This window comes from Coregonus clupeaformis, chromosome 7 (genome assembly GCF_020615455.1).
Source record: "Coregonus clupeaformis isolate EN_2021a chromosome 7, ASM2061545v1, whole genome shotgun sequence".
Classification (NCBI taxonomy): domain Eukaryota; kingdom Metazoa; phylum Chordata; class Actinopteri; order Salmoniformes; family Salmonidae; genus Coregonus; species Coregonus clupeaformis.
In genome coordinates, this window is record NC_059198.1 from 52,828,362 (window position 1) to 52,852,918 (window position 24,557).

Consider the following 24,557-nt stretch of genomic DNA (forward strand, 5'->3'; position numbering starts at 1 on the left):
GCAGGTCATTCACTAGGTCCCCCCATGTGGTTCTGGGATTTTTGCTCTCCGTTCTTGTGATCATTTTGACCCCACAGGGTGAGATCTTGCGTGGAGCCCCAGATCGAGGGAGATTATCAGTGGTCTTGTATGTCTTCCATTTCCTAATAATTGCTCCCACAGTTGATTTCTTCAAACCAAGCTGCTTACCTATTGCAGATTCAGTCTTCCCAGCCTGGTGCAGGTCTACAATTTTGTTTCTGGTGTCCTTTGACAGCTCTTTGGTCTTGGCCATAGTGGAGTTTGGAGTGTGACTGTTGAAGTTCAAACAGGTGCCATTAATACAGGTAACGAGTGGAGGACAGAGGAGCCTCTTAAAGAAGAAGTTACAGGTCTGTGAGAGCCAGAAATCTTGCTTGTTTGTAGGTGACCAAATACTTATTTTCCACCATAATTTGCAAATAAATTCATTAAAAATTCTACAATGTGATTTTCTGGATTTATTTTTCTCAATTTGTCTGTCATAGTTGACGTGTACCTATGATGAAAATTACAGGCCTCTCTCATCTTTTTAAGTGGGAGAACTTGCACAATTGGTGGCTGACTAAATACTTTTTTTCCCCACTGTAATTTACATTTGACATTTTAGTCATTTAGCAGACGCTCTTATCCAGAGCGACTTACAGTTAGTGAATGCATACATGTTTAGTTTTTTTGTTTTTTTTTTCATACTGGCCCCCCGTGGGAAACGAACCCACATCCCTGCCGGCCAAACCCTCCCCTACCTTGGACGACGCTGGACCAATTGTACGCCGCCCATGGGTGTCCCGGTCGCGGCCGGCTGCGACAGAGCCTGGACTCTAATCAGGATCTCTAGTGGCACAGCTAGCACCACTGCCTTAGACCACTGCGCCACTCGGGAGATAGTGACAGTCTACACTTGGTGGTCTATAGCAGAACCCAAAAAGAAGAGGCTTCATATGAGGCAGGTGAACCTGCAACCACAGCACTTCCACTTCATTCGTCATGAGATCCTCTCTGAGGTTTACAGGAATATGGCTCTGAATATATATACAGCAACACCTCCCCCGTAGACATTCCTGTATTTTTTATAGATGTTATATCCATGTATTCCTACTGCTGTATCATCAATCTAAGTGAGTCAAATGCTGTCTAAGTGAGTCTCAGAAATGACTCATCTCATGAATTCTGTTTCTGAGACTACATTTATTTACATTAGCTAGCTTTAACACTTTCCTGGGTAGATTATCTAAAACTGAACTCATAATGATAATAGGTTGTATTTCTAATAATTATATTTCTGATAACAAAAAAGGAATAAATAGATTTTTGAGCAGATCATTTTCAGATGCCTTACCTGGTTTACCGGGTTTATGTCAAGATATCATACTTGCGCAACTATCACACATCAACATCAATGCATGGCATTTGAGAAAGAAACCAAACATTTGTCGCCGGTATTGGGGTCGCGCTTCAACTCGTGAGATTGAAGGCGGATAAATATGTCATGACTCACAGATGAAACGTCCATTGACAAACAAAATAATTTCAAACTGTCCAATCAGAGGACAGGTGGCTTACTGTTTAAAATAACAGCAATGCCTTCTTTCCGACACCTCAAAGTCGCCATTGATCATATGGCTGTCAATGTGGGTCCAAGTTTGAAACGAGAGAGATTTGGGAACCTTATGATTAGCTTTTTGCTTTTTAAAACAAGTTGTTGCTTTCATAAGAACTATTCATCTCTTTTAGTCTTGTCCCATCGCTGCAACTCCCATACGGACTCGGGAGAGGCGAAGGTCGAGATCCATGCGTCCTCCGAAACACGACCCTGCCAAGCTGCACTGCTTGCTGAACCCGGAAGCCAGCAGCACCAATGTGTCGGAGGAAACACCGTACAACTGGCGACCGAAGTCAGCGTGCATGCGCCCAGCCCGGACAAGGACATCCCGGCCGGCCAAACTCTCCCCTAACCCAGATTACGCTGGGCCAATTGTACGCCGCCTCATGGGTCTACCGGTCCCGACAGAGTTGCAAAGAAAAAGCCATATCTCAGATTGCCCATCTTAATCTTTTCTTTTTATTGGCCAGTCTGAGATATGGCTTTTTCTTTGCAACTCTGCCTAGAAGGTCAGCATCCCGGAGTCGCCTTTTCACTGTTGACGTTGAGACTTTTTGTTTTGCGGGTACTATATCATGAAGCTGCCAGTTGAGGACCTGTGAGGCGTCTGTTTCTCAAACTAGACACTCTAATGTATTTGTCCTCTTGCTCAGTTGTGCACCGGGGCCTCCCACTTAGCAAACACAAAGTGCCATTGGAACACAGGACTGATGGTTGCTGATAATTGGCCTCTGTACGCCTATGTAGATACTCCATAAAAAATCAGCCATTTCCAGCTACAATAGCCATTTACAACATTAACAATGTCTACACTGTATTTCTGATCTATTTTATTTTATTTTAATGGACAAATACATTTATTTTTTCGAAAACAAGGACATTTCTAAGTGACCCCAAACTTATGAACGGTAGTGTATATGGATCTCACTTTATAGTCCCAAGAATAAGAAACTCAAGGCATGTACAGTGCAATGTTTTTATTCAGTAGATAGAAATGGACCAACAGAAGAAGAAGGAAGTATTAGAATGAATCATGTTTTCCTTCTCTGGGTGGTATGGTGGGAGGGAGGGAGGGAGGGAGGGAGGGAGGGTTTAATATTTACACTTAGTACTCTTATGTGTTTGATTCTAGAACTCCTGAGAAGTTGAATCTTGAACATGAACTCAGTCATTTAAAGGAGGGAAAAAACTGAAAAAAACGATGATCACAAAAATGTAAATTATTATTACTTTTGCTTGAGCTTTACATCATGATTATCTTGATTATGTATCAATATCAAGTACACTACATCACCAAAAGTATGAACATCTCATTCCAAAATCATGGGCATTAATATGAAGTTGGCCACCCCATTGCTGCTGTAACAGCCTCCACTCTTCTGGAAAGGCTTTCCACTAAATATTGACTGGGGACTTGCTTCCATTAATCCACAAGAGCATTAGTGAGGTCGGGCACTGATGTTGGGTGCTTAGGCTTGGCTCCCAGTCAGCGTTCCAATTCATCGCGAAGGTGATTCAATTAGGGTTGAGGTCAGGGCTCTGTGCAGGCAAGTCAAGTTCTTCCACACCGATCTCGACAAACCATTTCTGTATGGACATCGCTTTGTGCAAGGGGGCATTGTCATTCTTCTCCAAACTGTTGCCACAAAGTTGGAAGCACAGAATCGTCTAGAATTGTCTGCTGTAGCGTTAAGATTTCCCTTCACTGGAACTAAGGGGCCTAGCCCAAACCATGAAAAACAGCCCCAGACCATTATTCCTCCTCCACCAAACTTTACAGTTGGCACTATGCATTGGGGCTGGTAGCGTTCTCCTGGCATCCGCCAAACCCAGATGTGACCGCTGTACTGCCAGATGGTGAAGCGTGATTCATCACTCCAGAGAGCGCGTTTCCACTGCTCCCGAGTCCAATGGCGGCGAGCTTTACACCGCTCCAGCCAACGCTTGGCATTGTGCATGGTGATCTTAGGCTTGTGTGCAGCTGCTCAGCCATGGAAACCCATTTCATGAAGCTCCCGACGAACAGTACCTGTGCTGACATTGCTTCCAGAGGCAGTTTAGAACTTGGTAGTGAGTGTTACAACTGAGGTCAAACGAGTTTTATGCGCTTCAGCGCTCGGTGGTCCCGTTCTGTGAACTTGTGTGGCCTACCACTTCGTGGCTGAGCCGTTGTTGCTCCTAGACGTTTCCACTTCACAATAACAACACTTACAGTTGACCGGGGCAGCTCTAGCAGGGCAGAGATTTGACGAACTGACTTGTTGGAAAGGTGGCATCCTGTGACGGTGCCACGTTGAAAGTCACTGAGGTCTTCAGTAAGGCCATTCTACTGCCAATGTTTGTCTATCGAGATTGCATGGCTATGTGCTCGATTTTATACACCTGTCAGCAATGGGTGTGTCTGAAATAGCCAAATCCACTAATTTGAATGGGTGTCCACATACTTTTGTATATATAGTGTAGATATACTAAATGAACAATAAAGATAATTGACTTCATTGTTTGAGACTTTTTGTAAAACTTTTATAGATTTCTTAATGAATTGAATGATGAAATTAATGACATGACAATGTATTATTTATATCACAAAAAACATTTTGATATAGGTAAACATTTCTCAATAAAAGTTACAACACTAGTTTGTTGTTTTTATAAATCACAGCTTCAGGTCCATTCCAGCCCCAAGATCAATGATAGAAAGAATGATAGAAAAATAACTTGAGTACTTTCAATGAAATTATGGGCAGAATCGAATAGGATGGCTGATTCATCACAAAACCATTTGATGTTGCCAATTATGTTATTGATTCCTTCATTGGCAAAGTGGGCAAACTTAAGATGGAAATGCCAACAATGAATAGCGAGCCATCGTACTCATGCATTAAAAAATATATATATGAAAGAAAAGTATTGCAAGTTAGAATTTTGTAAAGTTAGTGTAGGAGAGGTGGAAAAATTATTGTTATCGATCAATGATGACAAACTTCCTGGCATTGACAACTTAGATGGAAAGCTATGGAGGATGGTTGCTGACTCTATGGCCACTCCTATCTATCATATCTTTAATCTGAGCCTAGAAGAAAGTCTTTGTCCTCAGGCCTGGAGGGAAGCCAAAGTCATTCCGCTACCCGAGAGTGGTAAAGCTGCCTTTACTGGGTCTAACAGCAGACATGTCAGCTTGTTGCCAGCTCTTAGCCAACTGTTGGAAAAAATGGTGTTTGACCAAATACAATGCTATTTCTCTGTAAACAAATTAACAACAGACTTTCAGCATGCTTATAGAGAAGGGCACTCAACATGTACTGCACTGACACAAATGACTGATGATTGGTTGAAAGAAATTGATAATTAGAAGATTGTGGGAGCTGTACTGTTACATTTTAGTGCAGCCTTTGACATTATTGACCATAACCTGTTGTTGAGAAAACTTATATTATGGCTTTTCAACCTCTGCCATAGTGTGGATTCAGAGCTATCTATCTAACAGAACTCAGAGGGTTTTCTTTAATGGAAGCTTCTCTAATGTCAAACATCAAAAGTGTGGTGTAACACAGGGCAGATCTCTAGGCCCTCTACTCTTTTCTTTTTTTTACCAATGACCTGTCACTGGCATTAAACAAAGCATGTGTGTCCATGTATGCTGATGATTCAACCATATACGCATCAGCAACCACAGCTAATGAAGTCACTGACACCCTTAAAAGAGTTGCAGTCTGTTTTAGAATGGGTGGTCAGTAATAAACTGGTCCTGAAAATCTCGAAATCTAAGAGCATTGTATTTGGTAGAAATCATTCCCTAAGCTCTAGTAAGCTCTAGACCTCAGCTGAATTTGGTAATGAAGGCTGTTGAACAAGTTGAGACTAAATTACTTGGTGTTACCTTAGATTGTAAACTGTCATGGTCAAAACATATAGAATCAATGGTTGTAAAGATGGGAAGAGGTCTGTCCATAATAAAGAGATGCTCTGCTTTTTTGACACCACACTCCAAAAAGCAAGTCCTGCAGGCTCTAGTTTTGTCTTATCTTGATTATTGTCCAGTCGTGTGGTCGAGTGCTGCAAAGAAGGACCTAGTTAAGCTGCAGCTGGCCCAGAACAGAGCGGCACGTCTTGCTCTTCATTGTAATCAGAGGGCTGATATAAATACTATGCATGCCAGTCTCTCTTGGTTAAGAGTTGAGGAGAGACTGACTGCATCACTTCTTCTTTTTATAAGAAACATTAATGTGTTGAAAATCCCAAATTGTTTGCATAGTCAACTTACACACAGCTCTGACACACACTTACCCCACCAGACATGCCACCAGGGGTCTTTTCACAGTCCCCAAATTCAGAACAAATTCAAGAAAGTGTACAGTATTATATAGAGCCATTATTGCATGGAACTACCTTCCATCTCATGTTACTCAAATGAACAGCAAACCTAGTTTTAAAAAACAGATAAAGCAACACCTCACGGCACAACGCCTCTCCCCTATTTGACCTAGATAGTTTGTGTGTATGTATTGATATGTAGGCTTGGTGTCCCATTTCTTTTATTGTTGTAGTTCTGTCCTTGAGCTGTTCTTGTCTATTAATGTTCTGTATTATGTCATGTTTCATGTTTTGTGTGGACCCCAGGAAGAGTAGCTGCTGCTTTTGCAACAGCTAATGGGGATCCTAATAAAATACCCAAATACCCAATATTTTGCTGATATGGAAAATATGAAATCAGAATCATTTTGCTGATATAGAAAAAATGAAGCCAGAATAATTTTTGGGATCATCAGGAGAGATCTTGTCTCAGAAATAAAACATAATATAATTTCTCTGTAATTGTGTCTATAAAGTGGACTCTGATGCTGATTACTGTCAAGCGACTCCGTGTATACAGGATGTACAAGGAGTACATAACCCAGGTGACTCCAAAGATTCTGTGATTCAGTGTTGTCATGGTCACCATGTCAGCTGAGAACACACAAAACATCACACTTTTACCAGTTTTCCTCTCCATAAAAACGTAATTGTCCCATACTTTCTACAGTTACCACCTTAGACTCATGAAATGATAGATAAACACCTTGTACTGTGTCAGTGTGGAAACTAAACTGTCTGTGTGGACACTAAACTGTCTGCGTGGAAACTAAACTGTCTGTATGGACACTAAACTGTCTGTGTGGAAACTAAACTGTCTGTGTGGAAACTAAACTGTCTGCGTGGACACTTAACTGTCTGTGTGGACACTAAACTGTCTGTGTGGACACTAAACTGTCTGTGTGGACACTAAACTGTCTGCGTGGACACTAAACTGTCTGTGTGGAAACTAAACTGTCTGTGTGGAAACTGAACTGTCTGTGTGGAAACTAAACTGTCTGTGTCGACACTAAACTGTCTGTGTGGAAACTGAACTGTCTGTGTGGAAACTAAACTGTCTGCGTGGACACTAAACTGTCTGTGTGGAAACTAAACTGTCTGTGTGGACACTAAACTGTCTGTGTGGACACTAAACTGTCTGTGTGGAAACTAAACTGTCTGTGTGGAAACTAAACTGTCTGCGTGGACACTAAACTGTCTGTGTGGAAACTAAACTGTCTGTGTGGAAACTAAACTGTCTGCGTGGACACTAAACTGTCTGTGTGGAAACTAAACTGTCTGTGTGGACACTAAACTGTCTGTGTGGACACTAAACTGTCTGTGTGGACACTAAACTGTCTGCGTGGACACTAAACTGTCTGTGTGGAAACTAAACTGTCTGTGTGGAAACTGAACTGTCTGTGTGGAAACTAAACTGTCTGTGTCGACACTAAACTGTCTGTGTGGAAACTGAACTGTCTGTGTGGAAACTAAACTGTCTGCGTGGACACTAAACTGTCTGTGTGGAAACTAAACTGTCTGTGTGGACACTAAACTGTCTGTGTGGACACTAAACTGTCTGTGTGGAAACTAAACTGTCTGTGTGGAAACTAAACTGTCTGTGTGGAAACTAAACTGTCTGTGTGGAAACTAAACTGTCTGTGTGGAAACTAAACTGTCTGCGTGGACACTAAACTGTCTGTGTGGAAACTAAACTGTCTGCGTGGACACTAAACTGTCTGTGTGGAAACTGAACTGTCTGTGTGGACACTAAACTGTCTGTGATGAAACTAAACTGTCTGTGTGGAAACTAAACTGTCTGTGTGGAAACTAAACTGTCTGTCTGGACACTAAACTGTCTGTGTGGACACTAAACTGTCTGTGTGGACACTAAACTGTCTGTGTGGACACTAAACTGTCTGTGTGGAAACTAAACTCACCAATCAGGGACCTCTATATGACATCAGTGCCGTTAGACCCCGGCGTCTCGTTGGTTCTCTGCAGCCAGCGGTCTTTGTGTTGGGTGTGGCCAAAGCCCTCATCATAGTTCCCTTTCCTCCTGAACAGCTGCTGGTAGTGGAATACACAGTAAAACTCCCCATACAGCGGAGCATAGCTGTGCATGCTACACACACACACACACACACACACACACACACACACACACACACACACACACACACACACACACACACACACACAGACAGACAGATTGAGTCCCCGTTGACAATTGACTGTGGATGATGAATTTACATTCACCAAGGGTTGGGTGAATAATCAAGATGGACGATGAGTTTGATTAGTTTATACTGTTGAGCAGAGCTTACCTGAGCTTCTTCTGACAGTGCTTACAGCAGAAACAGTTCTTGTGAAATATGAATTTATCAGCAGTCATTTTCTCCATAGGATAGACTGGCTTCAGGCAGGATGAACACACGTCCTGTTTGCACGGCTGGAACTGGGGGGACAGAGATGGGTGTTATTACACTACTATGAGTAGGGGGAGCAAACTTCCGGAAACTTCACCAAAATTCCCAGGTTTTAGTGAAATCCTGGTTGGAAGATTCCCGGAATCGTGAGGGAATAAACAGGGAAATCTCTAATCCTCCAACCAGGATTTCTGGAAAACAATATAATGTTTTGGAAAGTTACTGTAATTTTGCAAGATATGAGCTATTACAGCTGTAATGTGAAGATGAATTAGAGAAACGCTGATTAATAAGGAAGTCAAAGACTGAAAACAATGAATGGCATGAATTTAATCTTTGTTGTTCTGAGATCTGATTCCTGTTGCAGGAAGGAACAACTGTATGTGTTATCTAAGGCCAAAGATGATCCAGTTGACTGCTTCTGTCTGTCTGCAGACGCCTTCTGTCACAGTGGCTTTACTCTCCCCTCCAGCCCCCCTCTCCCCCACAACCCTCTTCTCCCATCCAGCCCTCTTTCCCCCTCCAGCCCTCTTCTACCCTCCAGCCCTCTTCTTCACTCCAGCCCTCTTCTCCTCTCCAGCCCTCTTCTCCCCACCAGCCCTCTTCCTCCTCCAGCCCTCTTCTTCCTTCCAGCCCTCTTCTTCCCTCCAAAGTTCTGAAGTGCTTCTTGAAACCCTATAAAGTCTGTATTGACCTTCTCCTTTTCGTCCTCTGGGGCCCCCTGGGGTCCTGCTCCCTGGCTCTGCTCTCATGTGGTGACTTAGTGTTGCTCTCCTCCACTGACACAGAGTTAGAGCTAGTCTGTCTCTGAGGGATGACCTCGTACCATTGACCTCCCTGGTTTAATGTAATTTCCTCATCGAGCTGGTTTGCATTAACAGTGTGTTGAGTTGCATCACCTTCCCCAATGTTAGCTGTTCTGAACTCTTTATCTTTGAAGCCAGATCTACGTGTTAGACAGGTACTGTCACCATGGTGACCTCCACATTCCCCTGCTTGTCCGCCTTCAGGTAAACTACCTGAGGCTTAAGGGTTGTCCGGGGCAACAGCTGGAGTATAACGTTCTTGAACAGCATGGACTGAAACAGCTGAGCTCTGTTCCTAACAGTAGCTGCTAACACCAACATGTTCTCCTGGACCCTTCTGTCTGGAGTTAGGTCACCTGGAGGTGAAGGGTTATTCTGGGTCTTGGTTCCTGCAGATGTGATGATATCCTGTTATGTTTATTTCTCTGAAAGGATTTGTTGGTCTAGTTTCAACGTCAACATCTGCTTTTGAAGCGCACTGTGACTTTCTCTCAAAAACTTGTTTGACTGTGGAGACCCCTTTACGCTGTAGCTGGACCTCGGTATGTGCATCGTTAACGAGCCCTTTACGCTGTAGCTGGACCTCGGTATGTGCATCGTTAACGAGCCCTTTACGCTGTAGCTGGACCTCGGTATGTGCATCGTTAACGAGCCCTTTACGCTGTAGCTGGACCTCGGTATGTGCATCGTTAACGAGCCCTTTACGCTGTAGCTGGACCTCGGTATGTGCATCGTTAACGAGCCCTTTACGCTGTAGCTGGACCTCGGTATGTGCATCGTTAACGAGCCCCTTTACGCTGTAGCTGGACCTCGGTATGTGCATCGTTAACGAGCCCTTTACGCTGTAGCTGGACCTCGGTATGTGCATCGTTAACGAGCCCTTTACGCTGTAGCTGGACCTCGGTATGTGCATCGTTAACGAGCCCTTTACGCTGTAGCTGGACCTCGGTATGTGCATCGTTAACGAGCCCTTTACGCTGTAGCTGGACCTCGGTATGTGCATCGTTAACGAGCCCTTTACGCTGTAGCTGGACCTCGGTATGTGCATCGTTAACGAGCCCTTTACGCTGTAGCTGGACCTCGGTATGTGCATCGTTAACGAGCCCTTTACGCTGTAGCTGGACCTCGGTATGTGCATCGTTAACACCGACACCCAGAGCTTCTCCCCCAGACTGACAACTCACCTCAAGATTTCTAAAACAAATGTGGCTTTTGAACACTCTGTACTGTCTTACTGTTTCTTGTCTCAAATGCTTGTTTTCTCTTATGAATTGCTCCCCACTTGTCTTCCGACACGATGACCTTGTTCAGGGCTACAAGGTCATCTTGGCTGGCCATCAGGGTGTTGACCTGCTGGCTCTCAAACAGCCTTTTAGCAGTCTGGACGTCCATCGTCCCCATGAGCAGCATCAGCCCTCTCCACCTGGTCCGTGGGTCCCTTAACCCTCTCCTCCTGAATGTTCTGGCTATCCCATGGCTGCTCAAACAAGGCTGATGTTCTCTTCACGTTTCCCCAAACCCCAGCCCCAACTCCAACCCCAAACAAGTCACTAAGATAATCCTTTGCAAACAGCCTTCCACAAACCAAGTCGCATTCTGCTAGTTGAACTCTAAACATTCTGCTAGCTGAACTCCAAACATTCTGTTAGCTGAACTCCAAACATTATGTTAGCTGAACTCCAAACATTATGTTAGCTGAACTCCAAACATTCTGTTAGCTGAACTCCAAACATTCTGTTAGCTGAACTCCAAACATTCTGTTAGCTGAACTCCAAAACAATCAGTGCAGTAAGTCACAGTCCTCAGTGAAAGCAGGCATGTCCGTATTTTTCAATGTTTGTATGGTTATGGTTTGACAAAATACCATTATATTGCCATGTTATCCCCTCAACAACAACAGCAACAGCAACAACATCAACAACAACACATCACCTGCAAGCCAAACAAACAATCCCTTCTAAAATACACCTTGCACCTTGTCATGCCAACTGAGGCGTTAAAGAAGACAACAGGACTCCTCTGCCTACCTTGGATGGTTTCCCTCCTCTCTTGGTTGGAGAGGACAGATCTTGAGCCTGAAGGGAAAGGATCATAATTTCAGGTCAACATGACAAACTCATATAATAGAAGAATAATTCAACAGCTTATTCTGTTCCATCACATAACAGTTACAGTACTGTATATTTTACTACTGGCTTCTCAGTCATCTGCCTTGATGTTTTCTGTGTGTTGTGGACACCAGAGGCCTGGATGTTTTCTGACAACAGAGGCAAAGTGCAGACAGTACAGCACTGTCTAAGACAGACATAGATATATAGATCCTACATAAGACATACATAGAGCTATAGCGGGATTCTCCAACCCTGTTCCTGGAGATCTACCCTCCTGTAGGTTTTAACTCACCATGTTCCTGGAGATCTACCCTCCTGTAGGTTTTAACTCCAACCATGTTCCTGGAAAGCACCCTCCAGGAACAGGGTTGGAGTTAAAACCTACATTTACATTTTAGTCATTTAGCAGACGCTCTTATCCAGAGCGACTTACAGTTAGTGAATGCATACGTTTTAAATTTTTCTTCTTTTTTTTTTTCATACTGGCCCCCCGTGGGAAACGAACCCACATCCCTGCCGGCCAAACCCTCCCCTACCTTGGACGACGCTGGACCAATTGTGCGTCGCCCGGTCGCGGCCGGCTGCGACAGAGCCTGGACTCGAACCAGGATCTCTAGTGGCACAGCTAGCACTGCGATGCAGCGCCTTAGACCACTGCACCACTCGGGAGTCTGCGCCTACCTACAGGAGGGTAGATCTCCAGGAACAGGGTTGGAGAGTCCTGATCTATAGATCCTTGAGATAAGATGGACATAGTTCTATAGCTCATAGATAAGATACCCCTGTAACCTCAGGGCCAATGAGACGACACATCTCAGAGGAGCACTAACCGTTGACTCTGCAGCCGCTACCTTGGACAGATAGAGAGCAGATATGGCTCTGACAGAGACAGAAGCGTCCGGTTTGTCCCTGGCCGGGTTGGAGGAGGAGGAGGAGCTGCCGTCTCTGAGGTCTGAGATCGACTTCCTCTTGTCATCTACGGAAACAGAGGGAGGGACAGACAGAGCTGGCGTCAGATGGAGGGTGAGTGGTGAGTTCATGTGTTCAGCTCTCTACCTCTGAGAGGCTCCAGTCAGAGTGGCAGAACCTGAGATGGATACTGATGTGTGGGTATTGGAAGGTATTTATGTAAGTTGTTGTATTATACAATTCTTCAAGTTTTTTTTTGCACACACTTTCCCATTGATAGCTTACAAGACATTCTTAGCCGTGATGCACAGTAAATTCACACCAGTTTCTTCATTGTGATGATAGTTTATCTTAATGTACTGTATGCAGCCCTAACCTATACGTATCAGTCCACTCACAGAGTTTCTAAACCCAGAGGCGCAACATCGCGAGACTTCCGGGAACACTTGCGAAGCAGACCAATCAGACCAAACAGACCAATCAGACCAATCAGACCAATCAGACCAATCAGACCAATCAGACCAAACAGACCAATCAGACCAAACAGACCAAACAGACCAAACAGACCAATCAGACCAATCAGACCAATCAGACCAATCAGACCAATCAGACCAAACAGACCAATCAGACCAATCAGACCAATCAGACCAATCAGACCAAACAGACCAAACAGACCAAACAGACCAATCAGACCAAACAGACCAAACAGACCAATCAGACCAATCAGACCAAACAGACCAATCAGACCAAACAGACCAATCAGACCAATCAGACCAATCAGACCAAACAGACCAAACAGACCAAACAGACCAAACAGACCAAACAGACCAATCAGACCAAACAGACCAAACAGACCAAACAGACCAATCAGACCAATCAGACCAAACAGACCAATCAGACCAAACAGACCAATCAGACCAATCAGACCAATCAGACCAAACAGACCAATCAGACCAAACAGACCAATCAGACCAAACAGACCAAACAGACCAAACAGACCAATCAGACCAATCAGACCAAACAGACCAAACAGACCAAACAGACCAATCAGACCAATCAGACCAAACAGACCAAACAGACCTGGCTGGAGTTTGGGGTTTCAGAAGTCAATGAGAGAAGTGAAATATTCTTCCTTAGTTGTTAATTTTCTCCAAATCTAAAGGCACAACCTGGATTGGAGCCAATGTCTTCAGTAATTGATCATGGTATTACTCCAACTTCCTGAAAGTGACAAACTGACACGTTTTCATCTTCGTCATAAACAGCTTTATATCGACGGACTGCCTTTGATTTGACGGCCTGCGCATGCGCAGTTCGGCGCGAGACAACCGTTAGACCCGATGACGTGTTTTCTACGCATGAGCTTAGCTAGCCAACACAAGCCATGACATCGCCTACAAGTGTGATCGGGGATTTCTATTGGAGAAGCAGTTTCTGCCAATCTTCATATTGTAGTGTCTTTGGTCCACTTCTCACTCAGCGTGGACAGCTATATCATAATATGCTCTAGTGCAGAACACATCAGTATAAAAACTAGTGTTGCACGGTATACCAAAACTTTTTAGATACAAAAAAACCCCAAAACGGTTATAGAATTTGTGTTACGTTCGGTACTTCTGCCAAATGTGTCTCACGTGATTGAGAGGATAAAGTGTGGCTATCAGAGCAGCCTCTTTATAGTGTGAAGAGCAAACAGCCTGCTCCACTTAGTCATTCACTGCTTTAGTCAGATTCCACAGCCACAAAGTCCGATTCCACAGCCACAAAGTCAGATTCCACAGCCACAAAGTCCGATTTCACAGCCACAAAGTCAGATTCCACAGCCACAAAGTCAGATTCCACAGCCACAAAGTCAGATTCCACAGCCACAAAGTCAGATTCCACAGCCACAAAGTCCGATTCCACAGCCACAAAGTCAGATTCCACAGCCACAAAGTCAGATTCCACAGCCACAAAGTCAGATTTCACAGCCACAAAGTCAGATTTCACAGCCACAAAGTCCGATTCCACAGCCACAAAGTCCGATTCCACAGCCACAAAGTCCGATTCCACAGCCACAAAGTCCGATTCCACAGCCACAAAGTCAGATTCCACAGCCACAAAGTCCGATTCCACAGCCACAAAGTCAGATTCCACAGCCACAAAGTCAGATTCCACAGCCACAAAGTCAGATTTCACAGCCACAGTCAGATTCCACAGCCACAAAGTCAGATTCCACAGCCACAGTCAGATTCCACAGCCACAAAGTCAGATTCCACAGCCACAAAGTCAGGTTCCACAGCCACAAAATCAGATTCCACAGCCACAAAGTCAGATTCCACAGCCACAAAGTCAGATTCCACAGCCACATTCTGCCTCAAGAATGAAGTCATTAATTTCTTAAAGACACAGCGCACACTTTTCGAAATGAAGAGACTGCTTCTTCTATGAAAATGTTGTAGAGTCTATAGAAGAATCAGGGCTTTGTGATTCACACAGTATAGTCTATAGAAGAATCAGGGCCTTGTGATTCACACAGTAGAGTCTATAGAAGAATCAGGGCCTTGTGATTCACACAGTAGAGTCTATAGAAGAATCAGGGCTTTGTGATTCACACAGTAGAGTCTATAGAAGAATCAGGGCCTTGTGATTCACACAGTAGAGTCTATAGAAGAATCAGGGCTTTGTGATTCACACAGTAGAGTCTATAGAAGAATCAGGGCTTTGTGATTCACACAGTAGAGTCTATAGAAGAATCAGGGCTTTGTGATTCACACAGTAGAGTCTATAGAAGAATCAGGGCTTTGTGATTCACACAGTAGAGTCTATAGAAGAATCAGGGCCTTGTGATTCACACAGTAGAGTCTATAGAAGAATCAGGGCTTTGTGATTCACACAGTAGAGTCTATAGAAGAATCAGGGCTTTGTGATTCACACAGTAGAGTCTATAGAAGAATCAGGACCTTTTGATTCACACAGTAGAGTCTATAGAAGAATCAGGGCCTTGTGATTCACACAGTAGAGTCTATAGAAGAATCAGGGCTTTGCGATTCACACAGTAGAGTCTATAGAAGAATCAGGGCTTTGCGATTCACACAGTAGAGTCTATAGAAGAATCAGGGCTTTGTGATTCACACAGTAGAGCCTATAGAAGAATCAGGACCTTTTGATTCACACAGTAGAGTCTATAGAATAATCAGGGCCTTGTGATTCACACAGTAGAGTCTATAGAAGAATCAGGGCTTTGTGATTCACACAGTAGAGTCTATAGAAGAATCAGGGCTTTGTGATTCACACAGTAGAGCCTATAGAAGAAGCAGGACCTTTTGATTCACACAGTAGAGTCTATAGAAGAATCAGGGCTTTGTGATTCACACAGTAGAGTCTATAGAAGAATCAGGACCTTTTGATTCACACAGTAGAGTCTATAGAAGAATCAGGGCGTTGTGATTCACACAGTAGAGTCTATAGAAGAATCTCACCTCACTTCAGCTTATAAAAACCCAAAGACAACATGGACAACATGCTATCTGACTGATTCCACAACGCATGTCAATCTGACTGCTACAGTATCTCGAAGTTAGAGTCACAGCACGTCTCATTAACATGGTACGAAGACCAATAGGATAACAGAGGAGAGAGCTAGAGGGAGGCCTCTCTAGGAAAGACTGGCGGTGTTTACCCTTTTAATGGTTCAGACAGTATCACATAGGTTTTTGAAATACATTAAGTGCCTTCAGAAAGTATTCATACCCCTTGACTTATTCCACATTTTGTTGTTGTTACAGCCTGAATTCTCACCCATCTACACACAATACCCCATATTGACAAAGTGAAAATATGTTTTTAGATATTCTTGTAAATTTATTGAAAATGAAATACCGAAATATCTCATTTACATCAGTATTCCCACCCCGAGTCAATGCATGTTAGAATCACCAGTCTTTCTGTAGTTCTACTGTAGTAACATTATTTTATCACAATGAACGAGTTTTAAATCAGTGGTGTGTATTAATGGATGCCAAGGGAAGCCAGGCTTCACTTTAAAAAAATGGACCAAGAAAGAAATTAAAAAACATAAATTAATTCATCTTTCGTCTCTCTGTGTTTTAATCATTTTCCTTCAAGGCTGAATGTATCTCACAGGAGAAAGCATCCGAGCGAGCGAAACAGCGCCCCCTCTGTCTCTCTACATGTACAGAGAGGGAAAAAAGTATTTGATCCCCTGCTGATTTTGTACGTTTGCCCACTGACAAAGACATGATCAGTCTATAATTTTAATGGTAGGTTTATTTGAACAGTGAGAGACAGAATAACAACAAAAAAATTCCAGAAAAATGCATGTCAAAAATGTTATAAATTGATTTGCATTGGGGCAGGTAGCATTCTCCTGGCATCCGCCAGATGGTGAAGTGTGATTCATCACTTCAGAGAACGTGTTTCCACTGCTCCAGAGTCCAATGGCGGCGAGCTTTACACCACTCCAGCCGACGCTTGGCATTGCGCATGGTGATCTTAGGCTTGTGTGCGGCTGCTCGGCCATGGAAACCCATTTCATGAAGCTCCCAACGAACAGTTCTTGTGCTGATGTTGCTTCCAGAGGCAGTTTGGAACTCTAAACTTTTAAGCGCTACGTGCTTCAGCACTCGGCGGTCCCGTTCTGTGAGCTTGTGTGGTCTACCACTTTTTGGCTGAGCCGTTGTTGCTCCTAGACGTTTCCACTTCACAATAACAGCACTTACAGTTGACCGTGGCAGCTCTAGCAGGGCAGAAATTTGACAAACTGACTAGTTGGAAAGGTGGCATCCTATGACTGTGCCAGTAAGTCCATTCTCCTGCCACTGTTTGTATATGGAGTTTGAATGGCTGTGTGCTTGATTTTATACACCCGTCAGCAATGTATGTGGCTGAAATAGACGAATCCAGTAATTTGAAGGGGTGTCCACATACTTTACTGTATCTACACTATATATACACAAAAAGGTTGACTGTTGTGGAGATCTGTATGACCTGAGTACAGTATATAATCTTGTACATTACTGATGAAATGTAAATCACATGATATGATGACTAGAACAGTGCTGTAGTTACTCACCATCCTGAGATGCTGTAGATATCTTGTCCAGATTGACACCACTGATGGTCTTCCTCCTCTCTGAGCGAGTCATACTCCCCACCTACAGACATGACAGTGTTAGGATGATGTCACTGCTAATCACCAGACATGATACAGTATATTAGCAGTAGAACAATACCATGGTTACTGGAATAATACCATGGTTACTGGAATAATACCATGGTTACTGGAATAATACCATGGTTACTGGAATAACACCATGGACACTGTCCTCTGCTAGCCAAATTAACCCAGTAAAGTGATTCATCAATACACATGCACCTTTAGATTGGCTAACCTCCACACACTCACCTGTAGACCAGTGTCGGTCTGTGCCGTTTATGATCAGGGAAGATGATACATTTTTTAATGAGCATGGCCTTATTTCTATTACAGCATATTGGATGACTGTCATTCATATTCCATTCACCCAGCTCAATGTAACATGGATAGGTTTAGGCTACTACATGATACTCACATTTTCCCTATACCCATCATGAGGTTGCTACAACCTAGCCTATGAATTAAAGTTTACAACGTAGGTGCACAGGTTGAGATAATTATTTTAGTAATGAAGGTGACAGACAGTTACACATTCAATACCGCCTTGCACACTCTTGCCTGCATCTAGCTGATCTAGGGTGTAATCATTAGTCCAACTGTTGCAAACAAGAGTTTCTATTGGACAAATTCCGGTATGTTTATCCCAGTTTGCTTCCGTTTAAGAAACATTTTTCAACAGAATCCGGAATGAATACACCCCGGATCACCCGCAAACACAGTTCACATTCTTAGCAGCCTGTTACGGATACAGGGTCTCATGTCCATCCACCCTAGATGTTTAAAGCCACAGGGTTCGTAACACAGCCACATACAAACAGCATGATCCCTTTCATAGCAGCCACATACAAACAGCATGATCCCTTTGCTCCTTGTATAATTCCTTCTCGCGTCTATGCGCTCTCCTCCTATCACCTTTTCCCTTTGCTTGTGAACTTCATTGCACAACACAACAACTGTCTGTGACCAGGCGAATACAGCTTTTCAAGCCAAACCTTCATACCATAACCGCTACACACAGCCTACATCGTTGTCACCATATTAGCTAGCTAACGTCATAGTCAGCATAGCGTCTAGAAGTAACGCGTTAGTAAACCCGTTACGATCATGCAGTACAGCGTACACCAAGCAGATTAGCAGTTACACCGGCGGGCCCCGGTGGCAATAAATTAATAAAACCAAAAGCTTACCTTGACTTGGAAGAGTTCCAGTGTTGAATAGCCATAGCCAGCTAGCTAACATGGCATCCCTCTCTGTTTGAGCCGGGTGTTTAAGTAGGCTAAATTAGCTAGCTGCATTTGCTAGCTAGCGAGCGCTCTCTCTTGCTTCTCCTTCATTTTTTAAAGAAATGAATTTGTTCAAAACTGTTCAACTACTCTTTCTCTCTCTTTGAGTCAACTACGGTACTACTGTGGTACCTTCACTGATACCACGGTATAGTCTGAATCATGGAAATGTACCAAGGTTTTAGCCTTGAAGTATGAGGGTACTACCATGGTACTGCCACGCACCTAAATAATTCAATGGTATTGCATCATTTATACCATGGTAGATGTGGATCATGGAAATACCATGGTTTTAACCTGCATTATACATTCTAACATGGTACCAATAATGATCATATGGTACCAATAATGATCATATGGTACCAATAATGATCATATGGTACCAATAATGTTCATATGGTACCATCTTTATTAATTGTGCATTACCATAGTACTATGGCAGTATAATGCATTAAATAAATGAACCCCCCAAGGTCAACAGAGGTTGGTTGGTATTATATTGATGAATGTATACACCAGTATGGGAATGTTTCTGATAAGGTCAGAGGCAGGCTACTATTGTTGGTCCCAGTTGGTCTGTCCCCTGTGGCTCAGTTGGTAGAGCGTGGCGCTTGCAACGCCAGGGTTGTGGGTTTGTTTCCCACGGGGGGCCAGTATGAAAATGTATGCACTCACTAACTGTAAGTTGCTCTGGATAAGAGCGTCTGCTAAATGACTAAAAAGTAAAGAAAATATTTTAAACATTAGGAAACACCAAGTTAAGCGGAGTGTAATGATATAGTTATTTTTTGATGTTATGATAGTTAAAATTTATAAGTCTGTTAGGATAGAAGCTAACATCAGCTAAAGTTAGCTCCAGTCAAGCTAGCCTGTTGTAGTCATGGCGACAGGACCAACGAATGTTCACACAGTGTAAACAAAGGGAAACATTGTAACTAACTGTTTTTAGGGATATGTTGACAATTACATGATGAAAATGTATCTATGAGATTTTTTTTATTTTTTTTTTATTTCACCTTTATTTAACCAGGTAAACCAGTTGAGAACAAGTTCTCATTTACAACTGCGACCTGGCCAAGATCAAGCAAAGCAGATAAGATGATAATTAATACCTTTTTTACAAATTGTTTTTTTTAGTATATTGGCTATTTAGAATTGTATAAGTGTAGCCAAGTCAGTTGAATGAGTGAGAGCCAACAAAAAAGTGTATTGAAGAGAGAAGCACCAACTAAACAAACTATTTTAAATCTTCAAGGTTTCAGACTCCCTTCATTCTTCTCACCATACCCTATCCAGGTCCCAGGGTTGAAGAGGGTTCACTACTAGACCATGTGTGTTGTGGTTTTTCACTGAGTTAAAGAGGTTGAAGAGGGAACTAGGCCTATGCTTTGCCATTGCAGAGCGAGTAGTCAATGTTGCATTATGTGAAAACTATAAATTACTACGTTTTTGGTCACTTTACCCGAAAAACGGTGGGACACAGACCATCATGTTTCACTACATGCTGCTAGTACAAAATCATGGTATTTTGATTTTATTGTACTACCATGGTACATTTTTGTAAGGGCTGCAGTGCTAACTAGCTAGCTAGCTAGCTGTAGCTTATGCTTTCAGTACTAGATTCATTCTCTGATCCTTTGATTGAGTGGACAACTTGTATATAGCCTCGTTATTGCTATTTTATTGTATAACTATTTTTCCTTTAGTTTATTTAGCACATTTTTCTATTTTTTTTCCTTCTTTTTTTACTCTACATTGTTGGAAAGTAAGCATTTCACGGTAAGGTCAACACCTGTTGTATTCGGCGCGTGTGACAATTTGATGTGTCGGTTCATGCTGCAAGCGCTCTGATAGGCTGGAGGACATCCTCTGGAAGTTGTCATAATTACTGTGTAAGTCTATGGAAGGGGGTGAGAACCATGAGCCTCCTAGGGTTTGTATTGAAGTCAATTTATCCAGAAGAGGATGGAAACTAGCTGTCCTCCGGCTACACCGTGGTGCTACCCTAGAGAGTGCTGTTGAGGCTACTGTAGACCTTCATTGTAAAACAGTATTTAAATAAAATATTTGCTGACATGTGAATATATTTAGTATAGTTTTATCTAAAAAGGATAACTTTTTAAAATCTTTCACTTTTTATTTTTCAGAAATTCACTGAGGATGAACTTCCTCCTCATTTACATGTACATTTTAGTCATTTAGCAGACGCTCTTATCCAGAGCGACTTACAGTTAGTGAATACATTATTTAATTTTTTTATACTGGCCCCCCGTGGGAATCGAACCCACAACCCTGGCGTTGCAAACGCCATGCTCTATCAACTGAGCTACATCCCTGCCGGCCATTCCCTCCCCTACCCTGGGCCAATTGTGCGCCGCCCATGAGTCTCCCGGTCGCGGCCGGCTGCGACAGAGCCTGGATTCGAACCAGGATCTCTAGTGGCACAGTTAGCACTGCGATGCAGTGCCTTAGACCACTGCGCCACTCAGCCTCCACTGCTGTAGATTGACTAACTATAACTACAGAGGCTTGCGAAAGTATTCACAAAATCAAGGCATCAAGGCAAAGGGTGGCTGTTTGAAGAATCTCAAACATAAAATCTATTTTGATTTGTTTAACACTTTTTTGGTTACTACATGATTCCATATGTGTTATTTCATCGTTTTGATGTCTTCACTATTATTCTACAATGTAAAAAGTTTTTTAAAATAAAGAAAAACCCTTGAATGAGTAGGTGTGTCCAAACTTTTGACTGGTACTGTACATATTACCTCAATTACTGTTGGTTAAGGGCTCGTAAGTAAGCATTTCACGGTGCATATGACAAATAAAATGTGATTTGATTGGTTTGATTTGTTTGGCTAAGGAACACACCCTCACCTGTCTAGCTGGTGGTGCAGGTGATGGTACAGCTGTCAGTGACCCTTTCTCCTCTATAGGTCTCTTTCTCTCCTCCACCAACCCGTTGACGGCTGGGGCCGCAGCTGCCATCTTGGGACGCGGTGGTGTTTGGCCTACAGCTCCCATGATGCTCTTCACCTCCCCCTTGGTGACCTTTGACTCGAAGAGAGCCTTCAGGGCTCCGATCCCCCCGGCCGGGTCGGCTCTGGGAGAGGGGCCAGGGAGACTGGACATGGACTTACTGCGGGAGAGACTGGTCGACCTCTGGGACTTCTCCCTTGACAGGCTGGTCGACCTCTGGGACTTCTCCCTTGACAGGCTGGTCGACCTCTGGGACTTCTCCCTTGACAGGCTGGTCGACCTCTGGGACTTCTCCCCTGACAGGCTGGTCGACCTCTGGGACTTCTCCCTTGACAGGCTGGTCAACCCGCAGGTCTTCTCCCTCACTTCAGACACACTGGGCTGGATCCTGGTCTTCTCTCCATTGTTTCTCATCAGGGACTCCAGCTTTGTTTTCTCACTGACGGATGAGAAGGAGGACTGATGCTGGGTTCTCTGGTGGAAAAATAATCAGAAGAAGACAGATGGACAGATAAGTGTCTATCCTGAGGAAGTCGACAATCAGACATCGATGACATGAAATATGGTGTGATGTTTCACCTCAGTCCTGTGCTCCACATGGTTCGGAGTGGGGACCTCCACTGAAGGGCTGGCTTGGTATCTGTTATGTGAACAAGACAAATCCCTCATCAATACTCTGTAAGCTAATTCACCAAAACAAACATTGCAATGCTCAAGCAATTCGGAGTGAGATTAAGTTTACCCCGGACAGTGATATATCAGTTTAGCTTTTCCATCAGCTACTGGTTAAGGCTAGGATTTAAGAAAAGTCAGCTGATCCTAGATATGTACCTATGGAGGTTGTCATTGAGCCAGAGAGTTAAAAGCGGGGTCAGAGACAATTTACATTTTAAGTCAGTCAATTCAGTAAGTGATTAAAAAAAAAAAAAAAAGGTAAAAGGTTTTTAAATGAATAGTTTCTCCTCTTCGGTTTATTGTAAAGTCATTGAAAATAAAATACATGTTTTCATTGTAATTTCAGTTTACTTCCTGAATTGACTGACTTCAGTTGGAATGGACTCAACCTGGTGCCTGTGGAGCTTGTAATTGAGTTAGTGGTTAAATGGTAAAGGTCATGGTTCCTCTCACCTGGTCTGAGATACGGAGGAGATGGACTTCATCCTGTCCCTAAACCCCGCCTCCGCCCAGGTGGGCTTGTCTCCGTCAGCCGTAGAGACGCTCCGTAGAGATTGAGCACGCCTCAGAACACTCCTCCCCTCCATTGCCGATGATGATGTCACAGCACCCCTTAATGATGTCACAGCACCCCTCAAAACACAGGACACCAAACCTCAACACCTGATTGACATGGAATAGTCAGCTGTCGAAGATAGCACGCCTTGTTGAGGGGGGACAGAGTCTCACATGAGAGGAATCAGTCTCCATCCACCAGAGCAGTGAGAATACGATACACTACAGGATTTTCTAACTCTACTGGGATCTTGTTACTATTGATGTGCAACGTAACCCACAAAGACCAAACAACGGCTCTCCGCTTTACTTCATTTGGAATGATTAAGGGACCGGCGCATTCAGACACCCAGCAGAGTTCAGCAGTGGAGTGAAACCCTTCCAGTCATCGAAACAGATCAAAATGCAGATAGTTGTTTGTCCATTGATTCAACAAGGATTTGTTATTGTACATCACATTACTCAAAATCAGACAATTATTATCAATCTACCCGTTTACCTTTAGTGAAGTCTGCAGGTCGTCTCTCCTTGTCACGGTCAGAGGAGCGTCGAGCTTATCACAAGACTCACGTTACGTACTGCTTCAGACCAGTGTCTCGGACCAAAGTCCTCTTTCCTTCCTTATTACACCTGACTACACAGAATCTGATCTGAGAATGTTTATAGATATACGTTTACAGCACAGATGTGATCTCTGCAGTCCAAATAAAAGCTACACCAGGGCTTCCTCTTTTTATGACAATCATTTCACCTTAATACATGTACTATCATGGACTATAGTATTTTGTGTCAAAAGTAGAGTTGTGGAGACTGTGGCTCAAATGAGAGGTGTTTAAGCACACATTGGGACACTGTCCTGTACAGTTCCAGAGATTTACTGGGGTAGGGTGACCAGGACGGTTGAAGAGGCAGTTCCAGAGATTTACTGGGGTAGGGTGACCAGGACGGTTGAAGAGGCAGTTCCAGAGATTTACTGGGGTAGGGTGACCAGGACGGTTGAAGAGGCAGTTCCAGAGATTTACTGGGGTAGGGTGACCAGGACGGTTGAAGAGGCAGTTCCAGAGATTTACTGGGGTAGGGTGACCAGGACGGTTGAAGAGGCAGTTCCAGAGATTTACTGGGGTAGGGTGACCAGGACGGTTGAGGAGGCAGTTCCAGAGATTTACTGGGGTAGGGGTGACCAGGACGGTTGAAGAGGCAGTTCCAGAGATTTACTGGGGTAGGGTGACCAGGACGGTTGAAGAGGCAGTTCCAGAGATTTACTGGGGTAGGGTGACCAGGACGGTTGAGGAGGTAGTTCCAGAGATTTACTGGGGTAGGGTGACCAGGACGGTTGAAGAGGCAGTTCCAGAGATTTACTGGGGTAGGGTGACCAGGACGGTTGAAGAGGCAGTTCCAGAGATTTACTGGGGTAGGGTGACCAGGACGGTTGGAGAGGCAGTTCCAGAGATTTACTGGGGTAGGGTGACCAGGACGGTTGAAGAGGCAGTTCCAGAGATTTACTGGGGTAGGGTGACCAGGACGGCTGAAGAGGCAGTTCCAGAGATTTACTGGGGTAGGGTGACCAGGACGGTTGAAGAGGCAGTTCCAGAGATTTACTGGGGTAGGGTGACCAGGACGGTTGAAGAGGCAGTTCCGTGTCACGGCCTTGGACCCTTCTCTCTCTTTTCTGAAGGAGAAGGTATGAATGAGGTTA

The 24,557-nt window shown here is 43.7% G+C and overlaps 1 protein-coding gene across 3 annotated transcripts; it reads right to left on the bottom strand.

Annotated features, from left to right (window-relative positions):
* Positions 1 to 6,124: 6,124 nt before the first annotated feature.
* Positions 6,125 to 23,998, bottom strand: LOC121569951 (LIM domain and actin-binding protein 1). 3 transcript variants are annotated; one of them, XM_045221676.1, is made up of 11 exons: positions 23,361 to 23,998; positions 22,760 to 22,939; positions 22,211 to 22,271; positions 21,846 to 22,105; positions 21,530 to 21,812; positions 17,283 to 17,364; positions 12,130 to 12,275; positions 11,216 to 11,263; positions 8,281 to 8,411; positions 7,894 to 8,078; positions 6,125 to 6,568 (listed from the first exon to the last, which is right to left on the bottom strand). In XM_045221676.1, exons 2-10 carry the CDS (start codon positions 22,891 to 22,893, stop codon positions 7,907 to 7,909), a joined length of 1,317 nt encoding a protein of 438 aa, XP_045077611.1. In that variant the 5' UTR covers positions 22,894 to 22,939; positions 23,361 to 23,998; the 3' UTR covers positions 6,125 to 6,568; positions 7,894 to 7,906. The 3 variants fall into 3 exon arrangements, with proteins under 3 accessions (XP_045077611.1, XP_041737246.2, XP_041737247.2); XM_041881312.2 differs by having other exon boundaries at positions 21,530 to 22,105; XM_041881313.2 differs by lacking the exon at positions 23,361 to 23,998 and having other exon boundaries at positions 21,530 to 22,105; positions 22,760 to 23,022.
* Positions 23,999 to 24,557: the final 559 nt, after the last annotated feature.